Below are 25,479 nucleotides of genomic sequence, written 5' to 3' on the forward strand. Positions count from 1 at the left end.
GTCACTCAAGATGCCTGTGCTAAAAGCCAATACAAGTGATGAACAAAACATATCACCTCTACAGTCTTTACTCTAGCCTTGTCTTGTAGAAATGACATCAATGGGAGGCTATGGGAGGAAAATTCTGAGAGACTTTGCTGTTCCACGATGTTTGATCTGAATTTCTCTATTTAGCAGATGGGTAAGAAGGAAAGCCAGATTGCCTTCTCCCACCCCGTCCAGCAATGGACAAAGCAAAAAATTCTGCCTAATTCCTATCGACCTTGGGAATGACCAGAGTCCAGGGATATTTGTGAGGAAGTCCTATGCCTCAAGTCTTACTTTGGATATCTTACACCCCTTAAGAACCCAGACAGTACAGATTCCAACAGGGTCTTGCAGCTTGGGGATGCTCTACAATGTGGCTCTTCCTGTGATCACCCACAAAAAGGGTTTCCACTGTGCAGCATGACCTATTGTATAAATTCCCTCCAGGACTTAATGAATGAATTATGCTCTTCCTAAACCCCACTTTTGTCTTTGGCTCACCTCCTCCCTGCATTCATATCTGTGGAGGGCTCTCTGCAGGGTACCAGTGAAGGAGGGATGGAGCCATCGATGAATATAAGCTCTCTCCATTTTATAGACAGTGCAGACATAATAGAGAATGACTGAAAGCTCACATTTTACTTAACAAAACTGTCACTGAAAGGAAAAAAATCTTACTAAGTAGAAAATTATTAAAGATCTCTGGCTTTGAGCCTGTAGGCTCTGAAAATGACTACAGTGAACCAAAAATATCAGAAAAGAACAATGCCTCTCTGCAAAAGACCAGAATTATGACATAAGGAAAGTAAAACAAAATTAAAGAAGTACTGAGATATAGATATTTAGGCTTCTTCTATAGCAGGGACAGATCCAGTCTACCAGCTCTTTTAATCCGGTCCACCCACCTCTGTAGCTAGCTACTCACTATGGCTCTCTGTGCTGTGGATGAGAAGGGGAAGACTTCACACATTCCCCCTCGCCCAGCAACATTTCTCAATCCCTATTGGATGGAAACTGGCCAATGGGAGCTGCAAGATTTTGCTGGAGTCAGGATCAGTGCAGCAGAATTTCTCAGAACTGGGGAAACTGCATCTGTGCAAATCCCTAGTGTAGAAGGGTAAAATCAATTTACAGTGTATAAAAAGTCTCAGAGGGATAGTCATGTTAGTCTGTAACTTTAAAAACAACTTTTAAAAAAAAACAAATAGTCCTGTGACCCCTTAAAGACTAACAAAAATATACATACAGCATCATGAGCTTTCGTGGGCAAAACCCACTTCTTCACATGAGATGATCTAGAGTGGAGAAAAAAAGGGGGGACCCTCAGACTAAGGCTATGTCTAGACTGCAAGCCTCTTTCGAAAGAGAGCGTCTAGACTGCACGCGGTACTTTCGAAAAAGCGGCTTGCTTTTTCGAAAGAAAGCACCCAGTGAGTCTGGATGCTCTCTTTCGAAGAAGCCCTATTTACATTCAAGAACGCCTTCTTTCGAAAGAGGAACTTTCGAAAGAAGGCGTTCTTCCTCGTGCAATGAGGTTTACCGCCGTCGATTTTATTTCGAAAGAACGCGGCTGCAGTCTAGACACAGGTGAAGTTTTTTCAAAAAAAGGCTACTTTTTTCGAAAAAAACCCTGAGTCTGGACACAGCCAAAGAAAGGAGTATTACCAGTCAATTGCTAATGAAGCTAACTGAGTGGGCTGGAAGTGTCCCATAGCATGTTGAATGTAAGGAAAGCTGGCATTATAATATGTTAATAAGTTCAAGTCTTTGTTCAGATCAAGTGATACAATGTTGCAGTTGCATATGAAGATCAATTCTGCTCTCTCTCTCTCTGTCTGTAGTTGGCTTGTGAAATTCCTTTGTAGAAGAATGGCTACTTTAAAGTCCATTAATGAGTGTCTGGTCAGGTTAAAATGTTCCCCTACAGGTTTGTGTGTGATACCATTTCAAACATCTGATTTGTGTCCATTAATCCTTTGTTGTAGAGACTGTTCAGTTTGACCAATATACATGGCAGAGCGGCATTGCTGGCATTTGATGGCATATATCACATTAAAGGATATGCAGTTGTATTAGTCTCTGATGTGGTTAGATCTGGTAATGGTGTCGCTAGTATAGCTGTGTGGACAGAGTTGATAATGAGGTTTATTGCAGGTGTAGGTTCCTGAGAGTATGTGGGTGATATGTGGCTGCTGACAAGGGGGTTGTCTGTAGGTGAGGATTGGCCTGTTTCCCAAGACCTCTGAGAGTAAGGGATCATTTTCCAGGAGAAGTTGTAGATAGCCAATGATGCGGTATGAGCTTGGGCCTGTAGGTGTAAGGGGCTAGTGGTGTTCTGTTATTTTCTTTGTTGGGTCTGTCTTGAAGGAACAGATTCCTGGGTACTCGCCTGGCTCTGTCAATCTGTTTTTTTCACTTCCCCAGGCGGGTGTTTAAGTTTTTTAAATTCCTGAAAAAGACCCTGTAGGTGTTTGTCTCTGTCTGTGGGATTGAATCAAATCCAGTTATATCTTAGGGGCTGGCTGTAAACACTGGATCGTGTGATGTGTTCTGAATGGAAGCTAGGGGCATGTAGATAAGAATAACATTCAGTCAGTTTCCAGTATAGGGTGGTAGTAATGTGTCCATCATTTAATTGTACTGTATTGTCAAGGAAGTGGATATCTTGTGTGGACTGATACCAGCTAAGGTAGATTCTGGGGTGGAAGTTGTTGAAATCCCTGTGGAATTCTTCAATGATCTCTTTCCCATGGGTCCATATGATGAAGGTGTTGTCAATGTAGCATAAGCTGAGGAAGGCTGCTAGGGGAGAAGAGCTGAGGAAAGGTAGTACATCTTAAGAGGCTATGCTGAGTGTCTGTTGAAGTGCAGTTCCACTGACTAAAATCTCTGGTATAGAAAAACCTAATTGAATCAGTTTCCCCCCTTATAAATTATTCTGAACAAAATGTCTTTTTCCTCTGACCAGTTGAAGGTAAGAGGGTACTTACAGAGTCGAGAACTTGGAAAGATACTTAAACCATGTAGTTAATATTTGACATAGTACATGATAATTCAATATGAAGGAGATAGTTATTTTATAATTGCTTATGAAAACAGATAATAAATCTTTAAACTACTGAAGACAGACCTAAAATGTGTAATGTCACTACCATCACCATTTTGGAGCATTCTTACAGGGAACTGAATTATATTTTATTAACATTCTATATGTTTTTTCTTCCTTCCTTCTACACAAGCCTAAATAGCTAAATTCTGTACAATGGGTACTTTCTGTAACAAAGACATGTTACTGAACAGAAGCAGGAAAACTAGAAAAGACTAGGAACAACAGTTATTAAATCCTAAAGTTAAGCCTGTTAGCTAATCTTTTTTGCACCAAAGTTGCATATACAACAGAATCCTCTTAAGTTAGTACCGGATAAATGAATGCATTTATGGAGGAAACAGATCTGTCATTCACTAAGTTACTGTTTCACATAGATGTGTAAGTGAGCCTTCTACTCCATGGTGTTTGCCCTAAGCAAAATACTACTGTAGCTCTGTTGCAGGGTGCGCCCCCCTCCCCCATCGTGGGGTGCGCCACTCCCCTAGAGTAAATACGGCCCTTGCCTCCTAGTCTTCAAAATCAATGCCCCATTATCAGGGTAAATATGGCTTTTGAGGCCTAGCCGCCAGGAGAAGCCTTTCCTGGGCCAGGGATCCTTCTGTCCAGGGTTGGAAAATGGGTGGTAGGGGGATCCAGGCCCACCCTCTCCTCCAGGTCCCAGCCCAGAGCCCTTAGGCAGAGACAATTGCTCCTGCCTGCTCGGCGGGGAATCGGTCCACTACACGCCAAGCTGCTCTAGCAATCCCTTGCCCTGGGCTGCTTCCTACCGCGCCCTGGCACCCCTGAGGTCTGCTTGTCTCGGAGTCGGTACTTGCCGGGGCTGCTGCTGGGCTTGCAGGTGCTCCGGTCTCAGGCGGGGGTAGCTGCTGGCTTTACTCCCAGAGTCCACTGCAGGCTCTGTCTCTGGCTTCAGCTGCTGCAGAAACACTGGGGTTGTTGCCTGCTCCCTTCTACCCTCCTGCTGCCCTCTCAGATGCAGGGCTTTCTGCTCTCTTATACCTGGGCTTTGCTGGGAGCATGCCCAGCAGGGCTGGATGGGAAGGGCCTCTTCCGCCAGCTGGGCCTGGGCTGCCCTTTGCCCTTCAATGCGGGGCTTGTCTGCCCCTTCACAAGCTCAAAAACAGTTAATAATCAAAGATTTATTTTTGCTTTCTACTCCTGTCAGTTATGGGAAATATAAACTTGGGAGTTATTGCATTAATTGTTCCTCTCATTATGGAAAGACACACAAAATCCCTCTGCATATTCCCTGCCCTTCAAAAGGCTCCAATATCATCATGTAAAATAAGTTTAATAAGAAGTATGAACAGTCTTACCACTTTTAAAGTTATATGAGATTAATGCTCTATTAACACAAAGTCTAATGTCTCTTGGTGATACTCCTATATATAATGTCTATTTGCACTTTCCAGAACCACTGTTAGACAAAAGATGCATTTGGTTGCCATGGGGTTATTGAGATGTTTTGAAGAAGCTTCCAAAATCTTGCAGAGGTTTTTTTTATATGCATTCATGAGGTATGGATTTGCCAAAAATTCCATAAACAGATGACTGCCTTTTTTCCCTCCTACTTTTCAAGTTATATTGGAAGTTGGGGTGATACAAATATTCTATGAGGTATAGAATTTATTTAGTGGAGCAGTACACCTGATTCTTCCTCTTCTTTCCTGCCTCATAAACACTACATTGTGCCCTAATATTCAGATCTGTGGATGTGGTTACTTCCAAACTGTTTGCAGTAAGGGGTTTCTATACGTCACACTTTGTATGACTAAAATATCCTGTTGGTGTTATGAATATTGTATGGTGTCAAAGAAAGAATCTGCCGTACACATATCTTTTGCCTTGCATGAAGCTGTCACTACAACATTGGTTTAGGAAATGTTATTTATAAATAACTAATAATGCTACTACTGGTTTAATGACTGTTTAATGACAATGGAGTCACTGAACCCTTTTTAATTTTTGAGATGCACATGAATCTATTGTCACTCCCCAACAATCCACACATTACTTTTTGATGTAGCAAGTCTTTAATTTTCTGGAAGGTTTTGTGAAAAGAAAACCAGGTGCTTAACAGACTCTGACAAATTTCTATTTATATGGAAATTATTTTGACACTGAAAATATTGGTTTGCAGCAAAAATCAGCAATATTTGTGCTCACCATCAGATATATTGTTATTTCTTTATGCTCCATGCATTTGCTGAGAGGATTCTTTTCTAAATGAGCTTTTCTTTCTAGTTAGTTATACTGTAGAAATATTAAATGAAAACTAATGTGGTTTAAAGACCAGAAATTGGCTGATTTCTACCTACAATTATAAGGAAATATAAAATTATGGCTAATACTTTGTCTTTAACTCTAACCACCCATCCCTTTGTATTACAGCACACACCTAGCTTTATGTTCTATTTTTAAAGCCAAAGACCATTTAAAAAAGTAAACACAGAAAACAAGGTAAAAGTACTGAAATTGCTGCTATTGACTACAATGTCATGTTCCCCAATAGAACTATTTTGATTTATACCTCACAAATATTTGAACTTTAATTGCTGGAGTTAGAACATAAGAACATAAGAGTTAGACCTCATAAATAAAGTTTGAGTTTAGAATTGGATCAGACCACTCCCTGCACTTGGATTTAGAGTTTTGTTTTGGCCCATTTTTGAAAAAGCATCCAGCAGCAAAATTTTGAATACAACATGAAATCTCAGAGTCTGGAAGTATTCAGCTATGATGGTCTGGTTCAATCACAACTCTATTTAAGATTGTTTTCACCCCATTATTGTAAATAAATGAAAAAGGGCCTATTTACCAAATAGATGTTAATTATCAAAATGACTCCCAAAGTTTCAAAGCAGAGTTTTTTAAAACATGTTGAAAATTAAATAAAACAATATGATATGGAGATTGCTTACCATATGAACAGTCTGTTAGACATATTTTAAATCAATGGGATTTAAGCACATGATTAAATATGTTTTAAATGCTTTTTCTGAATGAGGAGTTAAAACTGGTCAAATATATTTTGATAACTTATGAGCAGTACTTTTCCTATAAAACTTTTGGCCTAGAGGTTATAGACTTGGCCTGAGTTATAGACTTCTGAAAACAGAATTATATGGGAATGGCTGATAAGCTCAATGAACAGTAGTGGTAGTGGATGCCCCTATGCATTTCAGTTAAAAAAAAAGTCTGAAATGTTCAAGAAGTCAGATGTTCAGAGAGTAGCAAAAGAGCAGCACACTTCCCACCATTAAATCAACCACTCTCAAAGAGGCTGTCTTTTAATAATTGATTACAATCCGTTAGTATTTTAGATTCATTCGGAATTAATTAAAAGGATTTTATTTTGTAACTTAATAGCAGGCATTATTGCCAGTCTGTGTGGTCATCTGCAATATGTCACTTAGGCTATGTCTGCACTGTACCACTATTTTGGGATACCAGAGCTATTCTGCGTCTTTTGAGCGTGCCCATTATTTTGAAAAATCACAGGCTCGCTATTCCGACGTCCTTGTAAAACTTATTCCATGAAGAGTAAGGGACATTTTGGAATAGTGATTTATTTCAAAATAAGTGCTGTGTAGTGTTACCTTTGACTAGCTCAAAGCAACTGCAGTATTTACCAAGCCATTATTAATCTCAGACTTTTTAAATTTCCTATCTCCTTTGAATCGTGTTATCATTTTTCACAGGTCAAAAATACTTTGATAATTTAAGCAGTCAAATAAGTATTCAGAGTAGTATGATGTGTTAACTCTTTGACCTTCTTAGCTTGAACTCCACACACAATGAATTAATGCTTACATACCATTCTGATTTTTCTATATTTGATTTTATTAAAATAACTCCTGCTGTCATATTTTAGATTAATTCTTCTTTGCTGGCTTTGCTAGCTAAAAAAAAAGAGACAGGCCGAAAAAACAAAACAAAACAAAACAAAACAAAAAACCCAAGATAAATGGATGATAAAAAGAAGGGGTTTGATCACATCAATCATCTTACTTAGTTTTCACTTGAAAATGCTTCTGCCAGTCTTATTTTAGAGATGTCTTTCTCTTCATATACCCTTTCCTCTACCTCTGAATTCATATCTAATGCTCTTACTCTCTCCCCCCCACCCTTCCCCACCGCCACTGTCTTTTATTATGTATTCAAACATCAAATAAAGCTATTTATAAGCTTTCCTCGGGGTTATTATATGTGGACAAGAATGTTCCTATGAATGATCTTCTGGAATCTGAATTAGAGGAAAAGGGCAAGCAGTTAATGTTTAGACACAGTTTTTCAATTCAGTTTAGGATTTTCCTTTACCAGTTCTATTGCCAGTTGTTTATATTTTAAAAGAGAATCACAGTGATTTCATGCATCACCTTCTGTTTAGGAAGAGGGTTTCATTCAGTTTTAAAGTCACATGTATCTTTTCTAAGCTTTTATAAACCTTTTTGTATAGTGACAAATTCCACAGAAATGTTGTTTCTGTATGGTTTTGCAATATTCAGAAAAGCTAGTTATGGACAGAACTCTGTCATAATTCACTGATCAGCCAATTACATTAAGGGAAAGTATTACTATTGAAAGGTACTAAATTAATAGAAGTAGAAAGTGGCCTTCTATTTTCAGAACAGGCAGAACACAAGTAATGGCAATACAAACATAACTAATCCTTGTGTCCTAAGCCTGATATGAATGAAAAACATCAGTCTTCGGGTTTCATTTAAATTTTGGACGTTGCAAAACCATCATAACCATTTTTATACAAAGGACACTAAATCACTTACCTTGACATTAAATTTTATTCGCTGCCCAAAGTAGCTGAATTTGAGATGAAAGGCCTATACACCCTCAATTCATTATTTAAAAATTTCTTCAGGCTAAACAAAACTTGTCTCAAACAAAATTTGTAATAACAGTGGATAAAAATTATAAAGAAATTATTACTGATGCACAAACTCAGACACAAGATTTTAATCTATGCATTTGGCAAAGGCTCTCATTGTGTTTTATTTTTATTGGTTTCTAGGGGAGTATGTTGTTATGACTACCCACTTCCATTTGAAGAGAAAGATAGGTTACTTTGTCATTCAGACATATCTGCCATGCATCATGACAGTGATACTGTCCCAGGTTTCCTTCTGGCTTAACAGAGAATCTGTTCCAGCAAGAACTGTATTTGGTAAGTGAAACAAAACAAAAATTTGCCAGGGTCATATTCTACATATAGTAAAGCACTCTTACTTTAACTTTAATATGTGACATGGTAGAAGTGGATAAGAAATGTGCTTCACTTTGAAAATAATGCAACAGACTATTTTATAAGATCTAAATTTATGAACAACAATGCAAAATTAAAAAATAATTTGATGATAATCTGGCTTTAGATCTGAACATCTTAAACTATTTTTGTTTATATAAAACTGAAAAGTAATATTCAAAAGGTTTATCTTACATATATCTTAATATTGCTAAATGTAAATGTATACATCTAGGAACAAGACTGTAGGCCAGGGTTGGGCAATAATTTTTTTTTTGGGGGGGGGCACTCCAAGATTTTGGTAAGTGGTCAAGAGTTTCACTTTTTTATAGAGGGGATACAGGGTCTGGGATCGAGGTTAGGTGTAGAAAAGCGCTCCAGGAACGGATTGGGTTGCAGGAGAGGATGTGCGGTCTGAGAGGGAGTTTGGGTGAAGAAGAGGGTTATAACCTGGGGTAGGGGATTGGATTGTAGGTGTGACAGGGTGAGGTCACAGAGGACCCCTTGGGGGTGCTTCCCAGAGTGCTGACAAAGCCACTGACACCCTCCTCCTTGTTCTCTGGGACTTCTCACCATCCTGTCCTGCTGGGCCAGCTCACCTGCTCTCCCCCAGCCAAGGCACAGATCTGGAAAGCAGTAATTCTGAATAGGATTTAGAGATCATGGTGGATAATCAGCTGAATATGAGCTTTTACCATGATGCCAGGGCCTAAAGAGCTAACATGATCCTGGGATACATAAACAGAAGACTCTCATGTTGGCGTAGAGAGACTATTTTACTTCAGTATTCAACACTGGTGAAGGATATTGATAAATTGGAGAAAGTTCAAAGAAGAACCACATGAAGAAAGGATTAGAAAACATGCCTTATACCTAAAAAAGCAATGAATGGTCTAGCAACATCTTAAAGACTAACAAAACATGTAGATGGCATCATGAAATAAATTCTCTTCAGGAACCATGCAGCACACCTCCATCATAATCATCAGGAACCACCCCTGCAATCAGCCCTGGTGCCAGCTCTGTCCACACATCTACAGAAGCGATCTCATCACTGGACCCAACCACATCAGCCATTACATCAGAGGCTCATTTAACTGTACATCCACTAATGTTATCTATGCCATCAAAAGCCAGCAATGCCCCTCTGCCATGTATATTGGCCAAACTGGAGAGGCTCTACAGGAAAGAATTAACAGACACAAATCAGATATCCAAAAAGACAACACACAAAAACCTGTTGGAGAATGCTTTAACCTGCCTAGGCACTCATTAATGGATTTCAAAGTCACTGTGTTGTTTCAGGAAAATTCCACAAGACAAATACATGGGAAAGCATTGGAACTTAACTTCATTTACAAGTTTGGGACCCATCACAAAGGTATGAATAAAGACATTACCTGGCTAGCACACTACCTTCCACATCCTAATGACTTAGCCAACCAAACAATGGGTACTTAAGAACAATTTGTATCTTTTCTATCAACTTCATGTAACATGAACACTCTAATATGCTATTTTTCCCCTTCCTTCTTCCTTTCCCCATCCCTTATTTATTTTGGAACTGGACTTTTAATAATCCATTCAGCTGAACAAATGGGTTGTGCCCAAGAAAGCTTATGATACCATCTACATGTCTTTAAGGTGCTGCTAGACTATTCATTATTTTTTGGTTTTTCCAATTACAGACTAACTCGGCTACCTCTCTGAAGCTTTTGAACATGCCTTATACCAACAGACTCAAGAAGCTTATTCAATATAGATTAACAAACATAAGGTTAAGGGTGACCTGATTACAGTCTGTAAAGTAGCAATATGGGGTATTAATAAGGCATTCTTTAGTCTAACAGAGAAAAAAAATCTAACATTACCCAATTGCTAGAAGTTAAAGCTAGACAAATTAACTGTGCGGATAATTGACTATTGAAACAATTTATCAAGGGCTATGGTGGATTCTCCATCACAGATAATTTTAAAATTGCTTTTCTAGTAGATGGAATTATGTTAGAGAAGTTCTACAGTAAAATGACTAATACAGCTTTTGGCTTGGATTTTCAAAGATAATTTATTCAAAGGGAGTTTTTCACTTGGTTCTTGTCCCACTTGAAACTCCCAACTTTAATAACTCTGTGAGTTGATCTCAACTGCTAGCTCCTCAAGTGATCTTGTGGCCCAATGAAAATCCCAGCTTTAATAAATCTGTGGGTTGATCTTATCTGCTAGATCTTCAAATGACCTTATAGCCCAGTGCAGCTACAGAAATTAGTGATACAAATTCTTAATCACTTCTCTCTGAATAGGATTCAGGCAGGGATGAATGGAAGGGTCTCTGAGGTCTGTTCTACCCTGTGAGTTTAGGTCAAACTTAGCTGCATTAGGTCGATTTTCTAAACAATGTGTTCACATCATCAGGTCCATTCTTCAACTTTAAGGACTATTAAATCTGATTTCACTACTCCTGCTTTTCACGATGAGCAATGCTAAATTCAGTCTTGCATGGTTGACTTTACGGTAGTGCAGACACAGTGCTGTAAAAGTCAATATTCTTGGCCTCTGTGATGTGTCCTACAATGCTCGGTGGTGACCAATCAGGCCAGGAGTTTCAACTCTACTACTCCCCAGATGAACAAGAAAAGTCCCGGGAAAATTTGAACGTTAATTTCCTGTATGGCTAGCATGGTGAGCAGACCTCAAAGTGGGCAGCACACTTGAGCAGCACAGCTGACAATGAGTTCAATCAGTTTCATGAGTTCCCAGGGTCACAGAGGAGCACCAATATGTAGCATTCGGGAGATCCTGGGCCTCACTGCTGTGTGGATATAGAAATCTGTTCTCACAGTACTATGAAAAGAAATGTGTATATCTATGCCAAGATTGCAAAGGGCATTAAGGAGAAAGGATATGCCAGGAACACCAGCAGTGCTGAGTGAAAATAAAGGAGCTGAGGCAGTTATATGAAAAGACAAAGCAGGCAAATGGACAGTCTGAAGCATCACTGCAAACATGCCACTTCAATAAGCAGCTGCACACAATCCTTGGGGGGACTCAACCAGCTTCCCTAGGCAGTCCATGGATTCTTCCCAAGACACTCCTCAAGCAACCTTGGACAGCACTGTGGAGGACAGCATGAATGAGAAAGAGGAGGAGGAGGATGGTCAACAGATGAGTGGAGCAACAGATGTTACTGACAGCCACAAATTTTGTATAATTTGGTTTCAATCCCCTCCTCCCAGGACATCTCACCGTTGGGCACTGATCCTGGGGAGGGCACTTCTGGTGAGCTCACGTTTTTTTAATCTTACTTAAAGTAAGGCAATTGACTGTGATTTGTGCATCCCCCAAACAGCTTGTTAATGAGTCTGGAGACAGAGTGGGAATCCTTCCAGCTCATCTACACAAAGCTCTCATAGAGGAATACTTTAATCCATCTCACAGAGTCTCTGTGGAGGCCTGCCAGTAAGTGGTCTGGCATTATTGCAGCACAAAGATTTGCAGCATAAGGTTCAGGTTTCTGGCAACATTCTGTCAGAATCATCTCCCTCTGTGTGATTTGGAGAAGACTGATATCTCACATGGCAACCTGGATGAAACAGGAGAAACAACTGATGCCTCTGCAGTAAACCTTCATTTGCTCATCACCAGTAAACCATGGCTTAAGCTCCTGCCTGCCTTGATGCCATGCCCAGACCCACTCCCTCCTCCTGCTCACTCCTAGAGGATTACAGAAGAAGGGGAGTGAGATTTCTCCAATATGCTCCAGCTCATTCTGTGTTGTTCAAGTAATAACTGTACAGTTGAGAATGCTTCTGGCAGGAGTAGAAGTGCATAAATCCAACAAACCTAATTTCTGCAGCAATTTTTCCTCTCAACATAGTGCAAGAGCATGACAAAGTAGGGGATTCCAAAAAACATGTAGAGATTAGTCACAGCAAAAACACTGCATTTTAATGTTAACAAAGAAAAGTTGGACATGCACAGATCCATGGGGCTGGGTCTAATGCATCTGAGGATGCTGAGGGAGTTGTCTGATGTGATTGCAGAGCCATTGGCCATTATCTGTGAAAACTCATGATGATTGGAGAGGGTCCCAGACAACTGGAAAAAGACAAATGTAGTGCCCATCTTTAAAAAAGGGAAGAAGGATAATCTAGAGACATAAAGACAGGTCAGCCTAACCTCAGTCCCTGGAAAGATCATGGAGGGGATTATCAAGGAATCCATTCTGAAGCACTTGGAAGAAAGGAAAGTGATCAGGAATAGTCAGCATGGATTCACCAAGTCCAGGTCATACCTGTCCAACCTGATTGCCTTCTATCACTAGGTAACTGGCTTTGTGGATATGGGGAAGGTGGTGGATGTGATGTACCTTGATTCAGCAAAGCTTTTGATATCGTCTCCCACAATATTTTTGCCAGCAAGTTAAGGAAGTACAGGTTGGATACATGGAAAGTAAAGTGGATAGAAAGCTGGCTAGATTGTCAGGCTCAATGGGAAGTGACCAATGGCTCAATACCAGGCTGGGACATTAAAGTCCTATGACACATTAAAGAGTAACAAATTTACTTTGCCATAAGTTTTTGTGGGCTGCAGCCCACTTCTTTGTATGCCTGACGTGGAAGTTTCAGTTTGGCAGGGATTTATACATACATACAAAGATGGGAGTGTTACATTACTATGGGGAAGACTAGTGCTAAGAAGGCTAATTCAATCAGGATGGATGTGGCCCACTCCCAATAGTTGATAAGAAACTGAGAATACCAAAAGGATGAAAATTATCATTTTTAATAATCCCAAGACTCTTTCAAACCCAGTCTGATGGTGTCAACATTCATATGAATTTGAGCTCTGAATTACACGCTTCAGTCTGTTTTTGAAGGTTTTTTAAAATAAAGTATGGCAATTTTCAGGTCTGTTATGAATGTCAAGGAAGATCAAAGTGTTCTCTGACTTGTTTTTGAATGTTACCATTCTTGATATCTGATTTGTGTCCATTTATTCTTTTGCATAGAGACTAGCCCGGTTTGACCAAGGTACATGGCAGAAAGACATTGCCAGCACATCATATTAGTAGATATGCAGATGAATGAGCTCCAATAGAGTGACTGATGTGGTTAGTTCCTATGATATCACTAAGATAGATATGTGGACAGAGTTGGCAACACAGTTTCTTGAAGGGATTTTTTCCTAGGTTAGTGTTCCTGTTGTGTAGTGTGTAGTGGGGGGCTGTCTGTATGAAAGGAATGGCCTGCCTACCAAGGTTTTTAAGGGTGAGAGATTATCAACTAGGATGAATTGTAGATCCTTGAGGATGCGCTGGAGTGGTTTTACCTGGGAGCTGTAGATAATTGCTAGTGTCATTCCGTTCTGTTCTTTTCTCTGTTGGGTCGGTCCTGTAGTAGGTGACTTCTGGGTATCTGGCTAGTTCTGCAGCACACGAAAACTTATGCTCAAATAAATTAGCTAGTCTTTAACATGCCACAGGACTTCTCATTCTTTTACTGAAACAGACTAACACCTCTCTGATATTATACTCCATTTTTCATGCAGCTCTTTTAAGCCTTCTGACACTTCTTTAAGAATGTAAACATTTTAATAGTCTTCTTTTTAGAATATAATTATTTTGCTGATTACATGTGTATTTTTACATATGTTTGAACCAATTCTTAAATTCTATTTTTTAATTTCCTAACTTCACTGTGAAAAAAATGTCTCTGAATATTTTATGTGAGAATATTCATACATGCATTCACACAGAAAAGCTCAGTACAGAAAATGAGTAGGGGACTGAAGCACATGATTTATGAGGAGAGGCTGAGAGATTTGGGCTTGCTTAGTCTGTAGAAGAGAAGAGTGAGGAGGAATTTGATAGCATTCTTCAACTGCCTTAAAGGGAGTTCCAGAGAGGCTGGAGAGAGGCTGTTTTTTGTGATGACAGATGATAGACCGAGGAGCAATGGTCTCAAGTTGTAGTGAGGTAGATCAAGGTTGGATATTATGAAAAATTATTTCACTTAGGAGTGTGATGAAACACTGGAATGGGCTACCTTGGGTGGTGGTGGAATCTCTATCCCTACAGGTTTTTAAGTACCATCATGACAAAGCCCTGGCTGGGATGATTTAGTTGGGATTAGTCCTGCTTTAAGCAGGGGGTTTGACTCAATGACCTCCTGAGGCCTGTTCCAACCCTATGATTCTATGATACTATTATTCTATATATAGATTTATAGCACTCTTTTAGCACAATTAGTAAAAACACAAACTGCAGCATAGCAGGATTTACTATATAACAGCAACAAAAGCTCATTAGTCATAAGTGGAATAAGATCTTATAAATTCCTTGTAGGATCAAAAACCACAACATCATTAGGTTCCAATAATATTCAAGATATTGAATAAAATTCAAGATATTGTCCTTAGTATCTTTCAGATGTCTGCATATTTTTACTAATACCCAATACAGTGTTTATAAACTGTAGCAGTGATTTAGTATATGAAATTTTTTTCATTTGTCAAGATAACTTGTGAATATGTGATTTGATGTAAATGTCCAGCTTTCACTTGAAAAAAATCTGTGATAGCAATGCAATCTCCCTACTGTCAATTAAAAGTTCTGTTACTAGAAATGCAAATTATATTATCATTATATTTTACTTTACTTTACATTATCTTTACTATTACCAAAGCATCACTGTGTGATGGCACAGAAACCTGTACAAAACATTAGTTCAACTAAATGCAGTATCATAACATGCACCATAGTCTATTTTGGGTTATTGTGGAGTAACATATTTTCCAAATATGCCTGCTACTTCGTTCAGCCCCAAACAGGTTAATCAGCAATAAAAACAATTAATATCCTTTGTTTTTGTGGGAAATACAGCACAGTAAAACCCTTATACAAATAAGATAGACAGCATCCAACACCTAGCTGAAGTTTACATAATTGTGAGTTGTTTTATCATTATTATGATATGAAATTAAATAATTGGCAAGATGGAAAAAAGACTTGCAACTTACATGATTACTAAAATGTTAGGTGAGAACAGAATTGGGATATAAATTAACTCCTTCTCTAATTCTTCTGGACAAGGAAATTACGTTATTCAATAAATCCAGACAACTATTGGGATTAGGTGACATTCTTCTTCCAGTTTCATTAATTTTGTTGGGATGATCATTAAGTCTCATTTAAAAATAATGTTTTTGAAATGTTAGTCAATCACTGAATTTATGTCCAGTCTAAGTAAATAGTATATCTAATCTCATGTTGTGGGACATAATCTGCTTAATTTTGAGGGTCAGGAAGGAATTTAGGTGGGTGCAGGGACGGATATAGGGCAGGGCGAACGGGGTGGCCGCACCGGGCTCTGCGCTTCAAAAAGCCCCGCGCATGCACCGTGGCAAAGGGGGGCCCCGCGAAATTATGCTGCCCGGGGCCCCGCAAAACGGTCATCTGCCCCTGGGTGGGTGCCTCATGTTTTAATTTTGTCTTCATCTGAAGCATTGCTGAACTGTCTACCATCACAGACAGGATGCATGACTACATGGACTTCTTGTATATACTGTATATATTCTGAGATATAGTGTCCAAACTCCTGCCTAAAAGAAGCACATATATCTCATGTTAGATGGTTCAGCAAAAGATTATCAGTATTATCAGTAACACTGAAAAAACACATTTGTCCCTCTTACATACAAAGTCACATTATCTTTCCACTGTTATCTGCTTGATTTCTAAGTTGTCCCAGTTCAAGCTGGACATTTATATCAAATCACAAGTTTGCAAGTTATCTTGACAACTGCAGACAATGTCATGTACTAAAACACCGCTACAGTTTATAACCACTTTACTGAGCACTAGTGAAAATACACAGATATCTGAAAAGGCCAGATAATAAAACTGACAACTACTTGACTGTGTCAAGTATCAGGGGAGTAGCCATGTTTGTCTGATTCTGCAAAAGTGACGAGGAGTCCTGTGGCACCTTATAGATTAACATATTTATTGGAGCATAAAGAGATGCATCTGACGAAGTGGGCCTTTGCCCACAAAAACTTATGCTCCAATAAATCTGTTAGTCTATAAGGTGCCACAGGACTCCTAGTCTCTTTTACTTGATTGTGGTCAATGCAAACAATGCCACTTACCCAACACCAGAAGTGGGCAATAATTTTTGACCAGGGGCCACTTCAGAAATTTTTGAAGTGGCCCCGGGCCACCCCAGAAGGGGTGAGGCCTCAGGCCCTTCATTCTTCCCCGCCCACAGATCCTGATTGGTCTGGGAGTGGGTGAGCATGTGAAGTGTTTGCCCCCAACAACCCCCACCAGCTGTTCTGAACAAGTGGCAGTTCCCTCTAGGTGCCTGTGCCTCTGTCGGTGGGAGGAGACTTCACAAACTTCCCTCCGCCACCCAGCCAATCAGGGCTTGGGGGTGGGGGAGAGCACGCAAAGTCTATTCCCACTCTGCCTTTATCCTGCAAGGACCACACCGCTCTTCTAAGCATCGTTCCTCTTGCAGGGCGGGAGGAGACTTTGCGCGCTTCTCCTCCCCTCTCCCCCAGGCCAATCAGTGTGTTGCATGCTCCCTGCAGGATGGGAGCAGGGCAGGAGGAGACTTTGAATGCCCCTGATTGGCCGGGAGGCAGGGGGAGTATGAAGTCTCTCGCTCCCTGCCCTGCCCTTGGTTGCACAGGGCTTAGAATCAACCTCCGGGGTTGACTCTAAGTGTCGAATGCTCCCCGGACCCTAGGCCCTGATTAGCCTGGGGGTAGAGGAGTGGCAGGGCCTCCACCAGCTGGATCAACCCACTTGGTGGGCTGGAACCAGCCCACGGAGGCCCTTTTGTCCACCCCTGCCCAACGCACTCCTCGTCTGTTGCAGCAACGATGTCTCCTAATGCACAAACCTCACTTCCACATGTTAAATGATCAAGACAGAAGATTATTATTGTAACTTGAAATTTAATATTCTTTGGTTGGAAAACATATTTCTGTTAACAAAATTTGTGTTTCATTTGTGAATCCATGTTGATAAATAAAAAATATAACAACTGAGATAAAAATGCTGATGTTCTTGCTTCACAGGTGTTACAACTGTCCTCACAATGACCACTTTGAGCATCAGTGCAAGAAATTCCCTTCCAAAGGTGGCCTATGCCACTGCTATGGATTGGTTCATAGCAGTGTGCTATGCATTTGTGTTTTCAGCACTCATTGAATTTGCAACAGTGAACTACTTCACAAAGAGAGGTTATGCATGGGATGGCAAAAGTGTTGTTCCTGAAAAGGTAACAGCTTTAATAGATTTTATTATATGAACATTTATATCTATTAATAATATTTGTGCTTGATTAAGTCTGTTTATCAAAATGATTTAGATAATCTACTGGATATATTGCACATTTCTGTTCAGTATTTTCTGGTAAAACTGTATGTTGGAACCCCTCATAGTTTGCATATTATCAGCGTTATCATTTTTAAAGCATCATTCGGATGTGCAGCACTGTGTGACAAAAAGAGGAAGACACAATCCCTGTCCCATGCCTCAAATATAAAAAATACAAGTTGACTCAAGCTAACACTGTGGCACTCTTAACACTGAGACCAAGACTCCTCTCCTGCTTCCTTTCATGTCTTTATATGGTTCCCATCAGTGTAGCACCTCCCAGTTATTTAACTGTCTCTCTTTATTTTTTCTTTCATAGACTCATAGACTCATAGACTTTAAGTGCAGAAGGTATCATTATGATCATCTAGTCTGACCCCCTGCACAACCCAGGCCACAGGATCTCATCCACCCACTTCTGGAATAATCCTCTCACCTATATCTCAGATATTGAAGCCTTCAAATAGTTTAAAGACCCCAAGATGCAAAGAATCCTCCAGCTGTGATCTGTGCCCCATTCTACAGAGGAAGGTGAAAAACCTCCAGGGCCTCTACCAATCTACCCTTTCTTTTTCTATAGTAGGATTAGATTGTCTACTTTGTGTGTGTGTGTTTGTGTGTGTGTGCACACATGCACATGAGTGTGTGCACATCTACACAGCAGGACTAAGCTCAAAATAAGATATGGAATTTAAGCTATGCTAATTGTGTAGCTTAAGTCAAAATAGCTTATTTCGATATTTGGTGATGTCTATATAGCAGTTATTTCAAAATAGAGCATTCTTCCGATACAATGAGGGTTACAGGAGTCAGAGTAAGAAGCCCTTTATTTTGAATTTACAGTAAAACTCCATTAGTCCGGCATCCAATGCTCCGGGACTCCTAATGGTCCGGCACCATCAGGAACCCGTAAGTGCTGGGGCAGCTGGACAGGCTTCCCCCATTCAGCTGCTGCTGAAACTGACCAGCAGCTGAATCGGGGAAGAAGGGAGCAGAGCATCTGGAGTGCTGCCGGGTTGGTCACGTAGCGCTGCCCCTTGGACCAAAGGATGGCGCTGCAGGACCAACCCGGCAGGACCCCAGCTGCTCTGCCCCAGAGGTCCCCGATTCAGCCGCTGCTGAAACAGATCAGCGGCTGATTCCAGGAATGCCTGGGGCAGAGCCGGACTATCATAAGGGGGGGTTATGAGGGCTCTGGGGTGGCATCCCCTCCCACCCCACTCCAGACCCCTCATAGCCCAGCATATCTGATAGTCCGGCACCCCCTGGGTCCTAAAGGTGCCAGATTATCGGAAGTTTACTGTATTTTGAAATAACAAGCTTGCTGTTTAGAAGCGCACTACATTATTTTGGAATAACTTATGTTATTTCAAAATAATGCTGCTGTGTAGACATAGCTGGTGTGTGTGTGTCTCAGACAGACAGACATACAGGGGATATGTGTAGTGTCTGTGAGCCCGATCCAAAGTGCACTAAAAGCAGTTAATATCTGTCTCTTGATTTTCAAAAGCTATGGATCGGGACCTATTTGCAAGTCTGGGAGTAGGAAGAAATCGATGAGAGAAAACTAAGTTAAGTAAATGAGCTTTCCATTAAGTTCTGAACATGGTGATGGTCATTCTCATTTCTCGTGGAATGAATATCATAATCTAAATCCAGCCCTTTGGAGAGCTCTGTCTGACACAATGAATAATTATTTAATTGTGCCACTAAAAGGTAGCTTTCATGGTAGAGCATATCTCTGAAGGATAAGAGAGGTATTTCTATGGAAATCTGATTTCTATGGAAATCAGAAATATCTAGGTCTAATACCATGGATATCTTAAACTGTACAGTATGTTCAACAGGGAGTAACTATAGAGAACTTTCTGGGTGTCTGGCTGATGAGTCTTGCCCACATGCTCAGGGTTTAGCTGATCTCCATATTTGGGGTGAGGAAGGAATTTTCCTCCAGGGTAGATTGGCAGAGGCCCTGGAGGTTTTTCGCTTTCCTCTGTAGCATGGGGTACAGCTCACAGCTAGAGGATTCTCTGCATCTCGGGGTCTTCAAAGTATTTGAAGGCTTCAATATCTGAGATATAGGTGAGAGGATTATTCTGGAAGGGGTGGGTGAGATTCTGTGGCCTGCACTGTGCAGGGGGTCAGACTAGATGATCATAATGGTCCCTTCTGACCTTAAAGTCTATGGGCTCGTCTACATTGGCCCCTTTTCCGGAAGGGGCATGTTAATTTCAGAGATCGCAATAGGGAAATCCGCGGGGGATTTAAATATCCCCCGCGGCATTTAAATAAAAATGTCCGCCGCTTTTTTCCGGCTTTTAGAAAAGCCGGAAAAGAGCGTCTACACTGGCCCCGATCCTCCGGAAAAAGCTCCCTTTTCCGGAGGATCTTATTCCTACTTTGAAGACTTTTCTAAAAGCCGGAAAAAAGCGGCGGACATTTTTATTTAAATGCCGTGGGGAATATTTAAATCCCCCGCGGATTTCCCTATTGCGATCTCTGAAATTAACATGCCCCTTCCAGAAAAGGGGCCAGTGTAGACGTAGCCTATGAGACTATTAGTCAGTGCAAAGAGTGGGATACTATGGTTGCTAAATAGACAGACTACAGGGTTTTGAATAATCGGAGCTTGTCCAGGTGAATCTTTATTTCTTAATATAAGTTCAGTGAAAAAGCCTAGAAATCATGACTCTGTGAATGGGCTTCATCTGCGTCTGAGAAGAGCCTCAAGGGAATCTCTGATCAGACTCCACAATAGTGGAAGTTACATATTAGCAAATATATATACCATCCTTTTCTGTGGAAATCAGAAACAAATTGTGGGGCTTTTATCTTATGAACCAACAAACATCGAGAACAAAATAAAACCTTTTCATTATTATTTCTTCAAAATTCTTCACTCCCAGCACCGTAAATTAACAAAAGTGAAAAATGTGTGTAGATGATGGCAGGCACACATAACCAAGTATAGAAAAAGACCTATTTATGTGGTATACAATTATACAAAAAACAAGGGGGATAGAAGTGACTGTGACATCTATGGAGGTATTTTCCTTTTGAATGTTATCAGAGAAGTTACTACTCACAACATGCTTTGTAGGCTTGCAATCTCTAAATGAAAGAATCTATACTGAAAGACAATGCAGATTTTACTCAGGAAGCTCCACCGCTGATTTTTGGTTAAGCAACCGCAGGACAAGTATAGAGAAAAACGAGTGCCACTCAGTAGCCTTCATTAATCTGGCTTAGGCCTTTGTTATGGTTATTAGACAACAGGGCCTTCTTGTGATTCTGAAGAAACTAGCTCCTCCCTCTCTCACCCATATTTTTGAACATCATTTATCCCTTACATCAACGTATGAGAGCAACAGTAGTGTGTAAAAACAAAGAATCAAATTCCTTTGACATTACCAGTGAAACATGAAACAGGGCTGAATCTGCAGACACACACAAACATTCTATAACATCTACTTTTCATTGCTGCTTCTTCATGAACAGCAATGACGGCATTTATCTTTGAACCTGGTTTGCCCATAGTGAGTTATCCCTACATAATCATGAATTAGATTAAAATGTGATCAAGTAGCAAAAGCTGTTGACAACATCAAGGCTACGTCTAGACTGGCATGATTTTCCAGAAATGCTTTTAACTGAAAAGTTTTCCGTTAAAAGAATTTTCGGAAAAAAAGCACTTTTTGCGGAACAGCGTCTGTTGCTAATCTAGACGCGCTTTTGCGCAAGAAAGCCCTGATCGCCATTTTCACGATAGGGGCTTTTTTGCACAAAACAAATCTCAGCTGTCTACACTGGCCCTTTTGCGCAAAAGTTTTGCGCAAAAGGGACTTTTGCCCGAACAGGAGCAGCATAGTATTTCTGCAAAAACCACTTATTTCTTACAGTAGGAAGTCAGTGCTTTTGCGGAAATTCAAGCGGCCAGTGTAGACAGCTGGCAAGTTTTTCCGGAAAAGCGGCTGATTTTCTGGAAAAACTGGCCAGGTTAGACACAGCCCAAGGGATTTGCAGTCCAAAGTGGGTAAATATTTGGGACATCATCACAGGCGTCTTAAAACTAATTGTCAACCTGAAACCCTTGTATGATGCTTTCATACATATTTCTGATACATTTCCAGTGCTTGCCAGCAAGGCATCTGCTGGAAAATATGTAACATATCATTAAATATATTATGTAAAATATCTGATTTAAAATGGCTCTTACTAAAAAATTCCTTTAATTTAAGTCCTCTCTTCTGAACTGAAGAGAAATTTGCTTCAAGACCTGAAAAAAGACAATGAGTTTTGGAAGAAATCTTGTTATTTTATATGAAATTTAAACATTAACTAATGGATTTAAAATTAATCGTGTTTCAAATTTTCACATAAGAGAACTGAAGATAGTATTTCAAAACTTAAATCTTTGCAGCATTTGAGCTGAAGAAGTATGGGAAATTGGGAGGGAAGAAATCTATAAACATTCATTCAAATTTGAAAAGGAATTAGGTGGAAATAGTCTGGAACATTTATGCTGAAGCGGATTTGAAGGCTTTTCCTCAACCTCAAGGATACATGCTGCCCCACAGTTTTGAAGAAGTGAGGCCTCACACAGGGATTTGGTCTAACTTTTTAGAAATATTAATTTCTCTTGGATGAAAAATGAGAAGTCACTCTACTTTCTCCTCTTTGCCTCCCTTTCTTTTTTCCGCTGGTTCTATTTTTTTTTCTTGTTCTTCCCTTATTTGGAGGTTGGGGACAGAAAATATAAATAAAAATGTATACAGAATTATATTTGTTTATATAAATAAAATAATCTGTTAAAGGTTCTTTTTCATCTATGCCTTCTTTTTCTGTTCAAGGAGCAAAATATCACATTTTGGCCTCAGTGTCAAACATAGCTTAGAGTCCTTCTGAGACATAGCAGGGGTAGCTGAAACACCATAGTACTTCCCTCATGTTTCCTTTCCCTTCCATCCAAACTTATTTTCCAACTTGTTCATCTACAAAGGCTATAGTGGGAAGTAGGACTGCCTACAGCTTTATGCCAGGTGAGATTACCATATGGCAGATATATTAAAGCCATTTAAAAGACTTTAAGACTAATTTAGACGTTCAAATTAGCACAATGGCTGATCAAAGACCAGGATCTAGTATGTCTAATATAACTCAGTCACTTTCTATTGAGATATAAGCACTGTTTAATTTAGCAGCATTCTAGGATGGTTTGTACTTTCCAGTGAGATATTTTTAAAAGGCCTGGGGATATACAGTTTTCTAGCAGTACATGTTCAGAATTAAACAGTGCACAGTCAACTTGTGGAACTTCTTTCCAGAGGATGTGGTGAAGGCTAGGACTTTAACAGGGTTAAAAAAAAAAAAGCTATATAGCTGCATGGAGATTAGGCCCCTCTATGTCTATTAGCCAGGAATGGTGTCTCTAGCCTCTATTTCTCTGGAGATGGGTGACAGGGGAGGGATCACGTGAGGATTACCTATTGTGTTCTCCCACTCTGGGGCATCTGGCATTGGCCACTGTCGGCAGACAAGATACTGGGCTGGATGGACGGTTGGTCTAACCCAATATGGGTCTTATGTTCTTATGTTCTTAAACACCAACCATTACAACTCAGCTAGCCCAGTGGTAATCAGCAAAAGGCATCATTTCGAAATAGTTTCCAAATACTGTCAAGCTGAAGGACTTCTTATTTCAACTCCTGTAACCCTGGGCAGCAGTGATCATGTGTTGGTGGATTTCAGGATCCTGACAAAAGGGAAAAAGGAGAGCAGCAAAATACACACCCTGGACTTCAGAAAAGCAGACTTTGACTCCCACAGAACTGATGGGCAGGATCCCCTGCGATGCTAACATGAAGGGGAAAGGAATCCAGGAGAGCTGGCAGTATTTTAAAGAAGCCTTATTGAAGGCACAGGACCAAACCCTTCTGATGCGCAGTAAGAAAAGCAAATATAATAGGCAACCAGGTAGGCTTACCAGGGAAATCCTGGGTGAGCTTAAACACAAAAAAAGGAAGCTTATAAGAAGTGGAAACTTGCAAAGATGACTATGGAGGAGTATAAATATATTTCTCAAGAATGTAGGGCAGTAATCAGGAAGGTGAAAGCGCAATTGGAATTGCAGCTAGCAAAGAATGTAAAGGGTAGCAAGAAAGGTTTCTGCAGTCATGTTAGCAATAAGAGGGTGATCAGAGAGGATGTTGGGCCCTTACTGGATGAGGGAGGTAGCCTAGTGACAGATGATGTGAGAAAAGCTGAAGTACTCAATTTTTATTTTTATGTTTTTTCCTCAGTCTTCACAGACAAAGTCAGTTCCCAGACTACTGCACCAGGCAATGCAGTATGGGATGGAGGTGGGCATCCCTCCGTGAAGAAAGAATAGGAACTTTTAGAAAAACTAGATATACACAAATCCATGGGTCCAGATTTAATGCATCCTAGGGTACTAAGGGAGTTGGCAAATGTCAATGCAGAGCCTTTGGCCATTATCTTTGAAAACTTGTGGAGATTGGGAGAGCTCCCAGATGACTGGAAAAAGGTAAATGTAGTGCCCATCTTTAAAAAAGGGAAGAAGGACAATCCAGGGAACTACATACCAGTAAGTCTTATGTCAATCCCTGGAAAAATCATGGAGGGGATCCTCAAGGAATCCACTTCAAAGCACTTGAAAGAGGGGAAAGTAATCAGGAATAGTCAACATGGAGTCACCAAGGGCAAGTCGTGCCTGACCAATCTGATTAGCTTCTTCTGAAAACCCTCTTCCAAAAAAAGAATCAGAAAAAGCAACACAAAAAAAAATTACAATTCGCAACTGGCAAGTTTTTCCGCAAAATCAGCTGCTTTTGTGGAAAAACTTGCCAGTTGTCTACACTGGCCACTTGAATTTCCGCAAGAACACTGACTTCCTACTGTCTGAAATCAGTGCTTCTTGTGGAAATACTATGCTGCTCCTGATCAGGCAAAAGTCCCTTTTGCGCAAAACTTTTGCACAAAAGGGCCAGTGTAGACGGCTCAGATTTGTTTTGCGCAAAAAATCCCCAATCGCGAAAATGGTGATCGGGGCTTTTTTGCGCAAAAGTGCATCTAGATTGGTTTTGCGGAAAAGCGTCTGTGCCAATCTAGACGCTCTTTTCCGCAAATGCTTTTAACGGAAAACTTTTCCATTAAAAGCATTTGCGGAAAATCATGCCAGTCTAGACGTAGCCAATTTGTGTAGCTTTTTCTGGAAGCAGTTTATTGTAGACATAGCCTCAGTGAGAGCAATAAGGGATGTTCCAAAAGAGGAGGTTTTACCAAAATTTGGCCCTTTGTAGAAGGGCCAAATTTCAGAAAAGCCTCTTTTGGAAAAAAAGCAGAAAAATATATTCAAGTTGCAGTTCACAATTTGCGTACCTTTTTCTGACTTTTCTCTGCAGTGTAGACATAGCCTATGATTCTTTGTGTGAGGAATAAGGGAAGTCAAAGGAAGAGACTGCTATTTCAAAATAAGTGCTGTGTAGATGCTCTCTATTTCAAAATAAGCTATTTCAGAATGAGATACACAATTGATGTAGCTCAATTTGCATAGCTTATTTCGAGTTAAGCCCTGCAGTGTAGTTGCACCCTCAATATAAGGAAGATAAAAATGATATATATGATCATTTGTATTAGAAATCATGCAACATATGTCTTGGTATCTGAATGACAAATTTG

The 25,479-nt window shown here is 40.2% G+C and overlaps 1 protein-coding gene across 2 annotated transcripts in view; it reads left to right on the forward strand.

Moving 5' to 3' along the window:
* The window catches only part of GABRA1 (gamma-aminobutyric acid type A receptor subunit alpha1), a 75,959-nt gene that overhangs the window by 47,091 nt on the left and 3,389 nt on the right, over nucleotides 1–25,479 (forward strand). For both annotated transcript variants that reach the window (XM_089769540.1, XM_006111191.5), the window contains exons 8-9: nucleotides 8,166–8,318; nucleotides 17,481–17,683. In XM_089769540.1, coding sequence (XP_089625666.1) covers nucleotides 8,166–8,318; nucleotides 17,481–17,683 — 356 coding nt within the window. The remainder of the gene's footprint in view (nucleotides 1–8,165; nucleotides 8,319–17,480; nucleotides 17,684–25,479) is intronic.

Source organism: Pelodiscus sinensis, chromosome 16 (assembly GCF_052426305.1).
Source record: "Pelodiscus sinensis isolate ZL-2025 chromosome 16, ASM5242630v1, whole genome shotgun sequence".
Taxonomy (NCBI): domain Eukaryota; kingdom Metazoa; phylum Chordata; order Testudines; family Trionychidae; genus Pelodiscus; species Pelodiscus sinensis.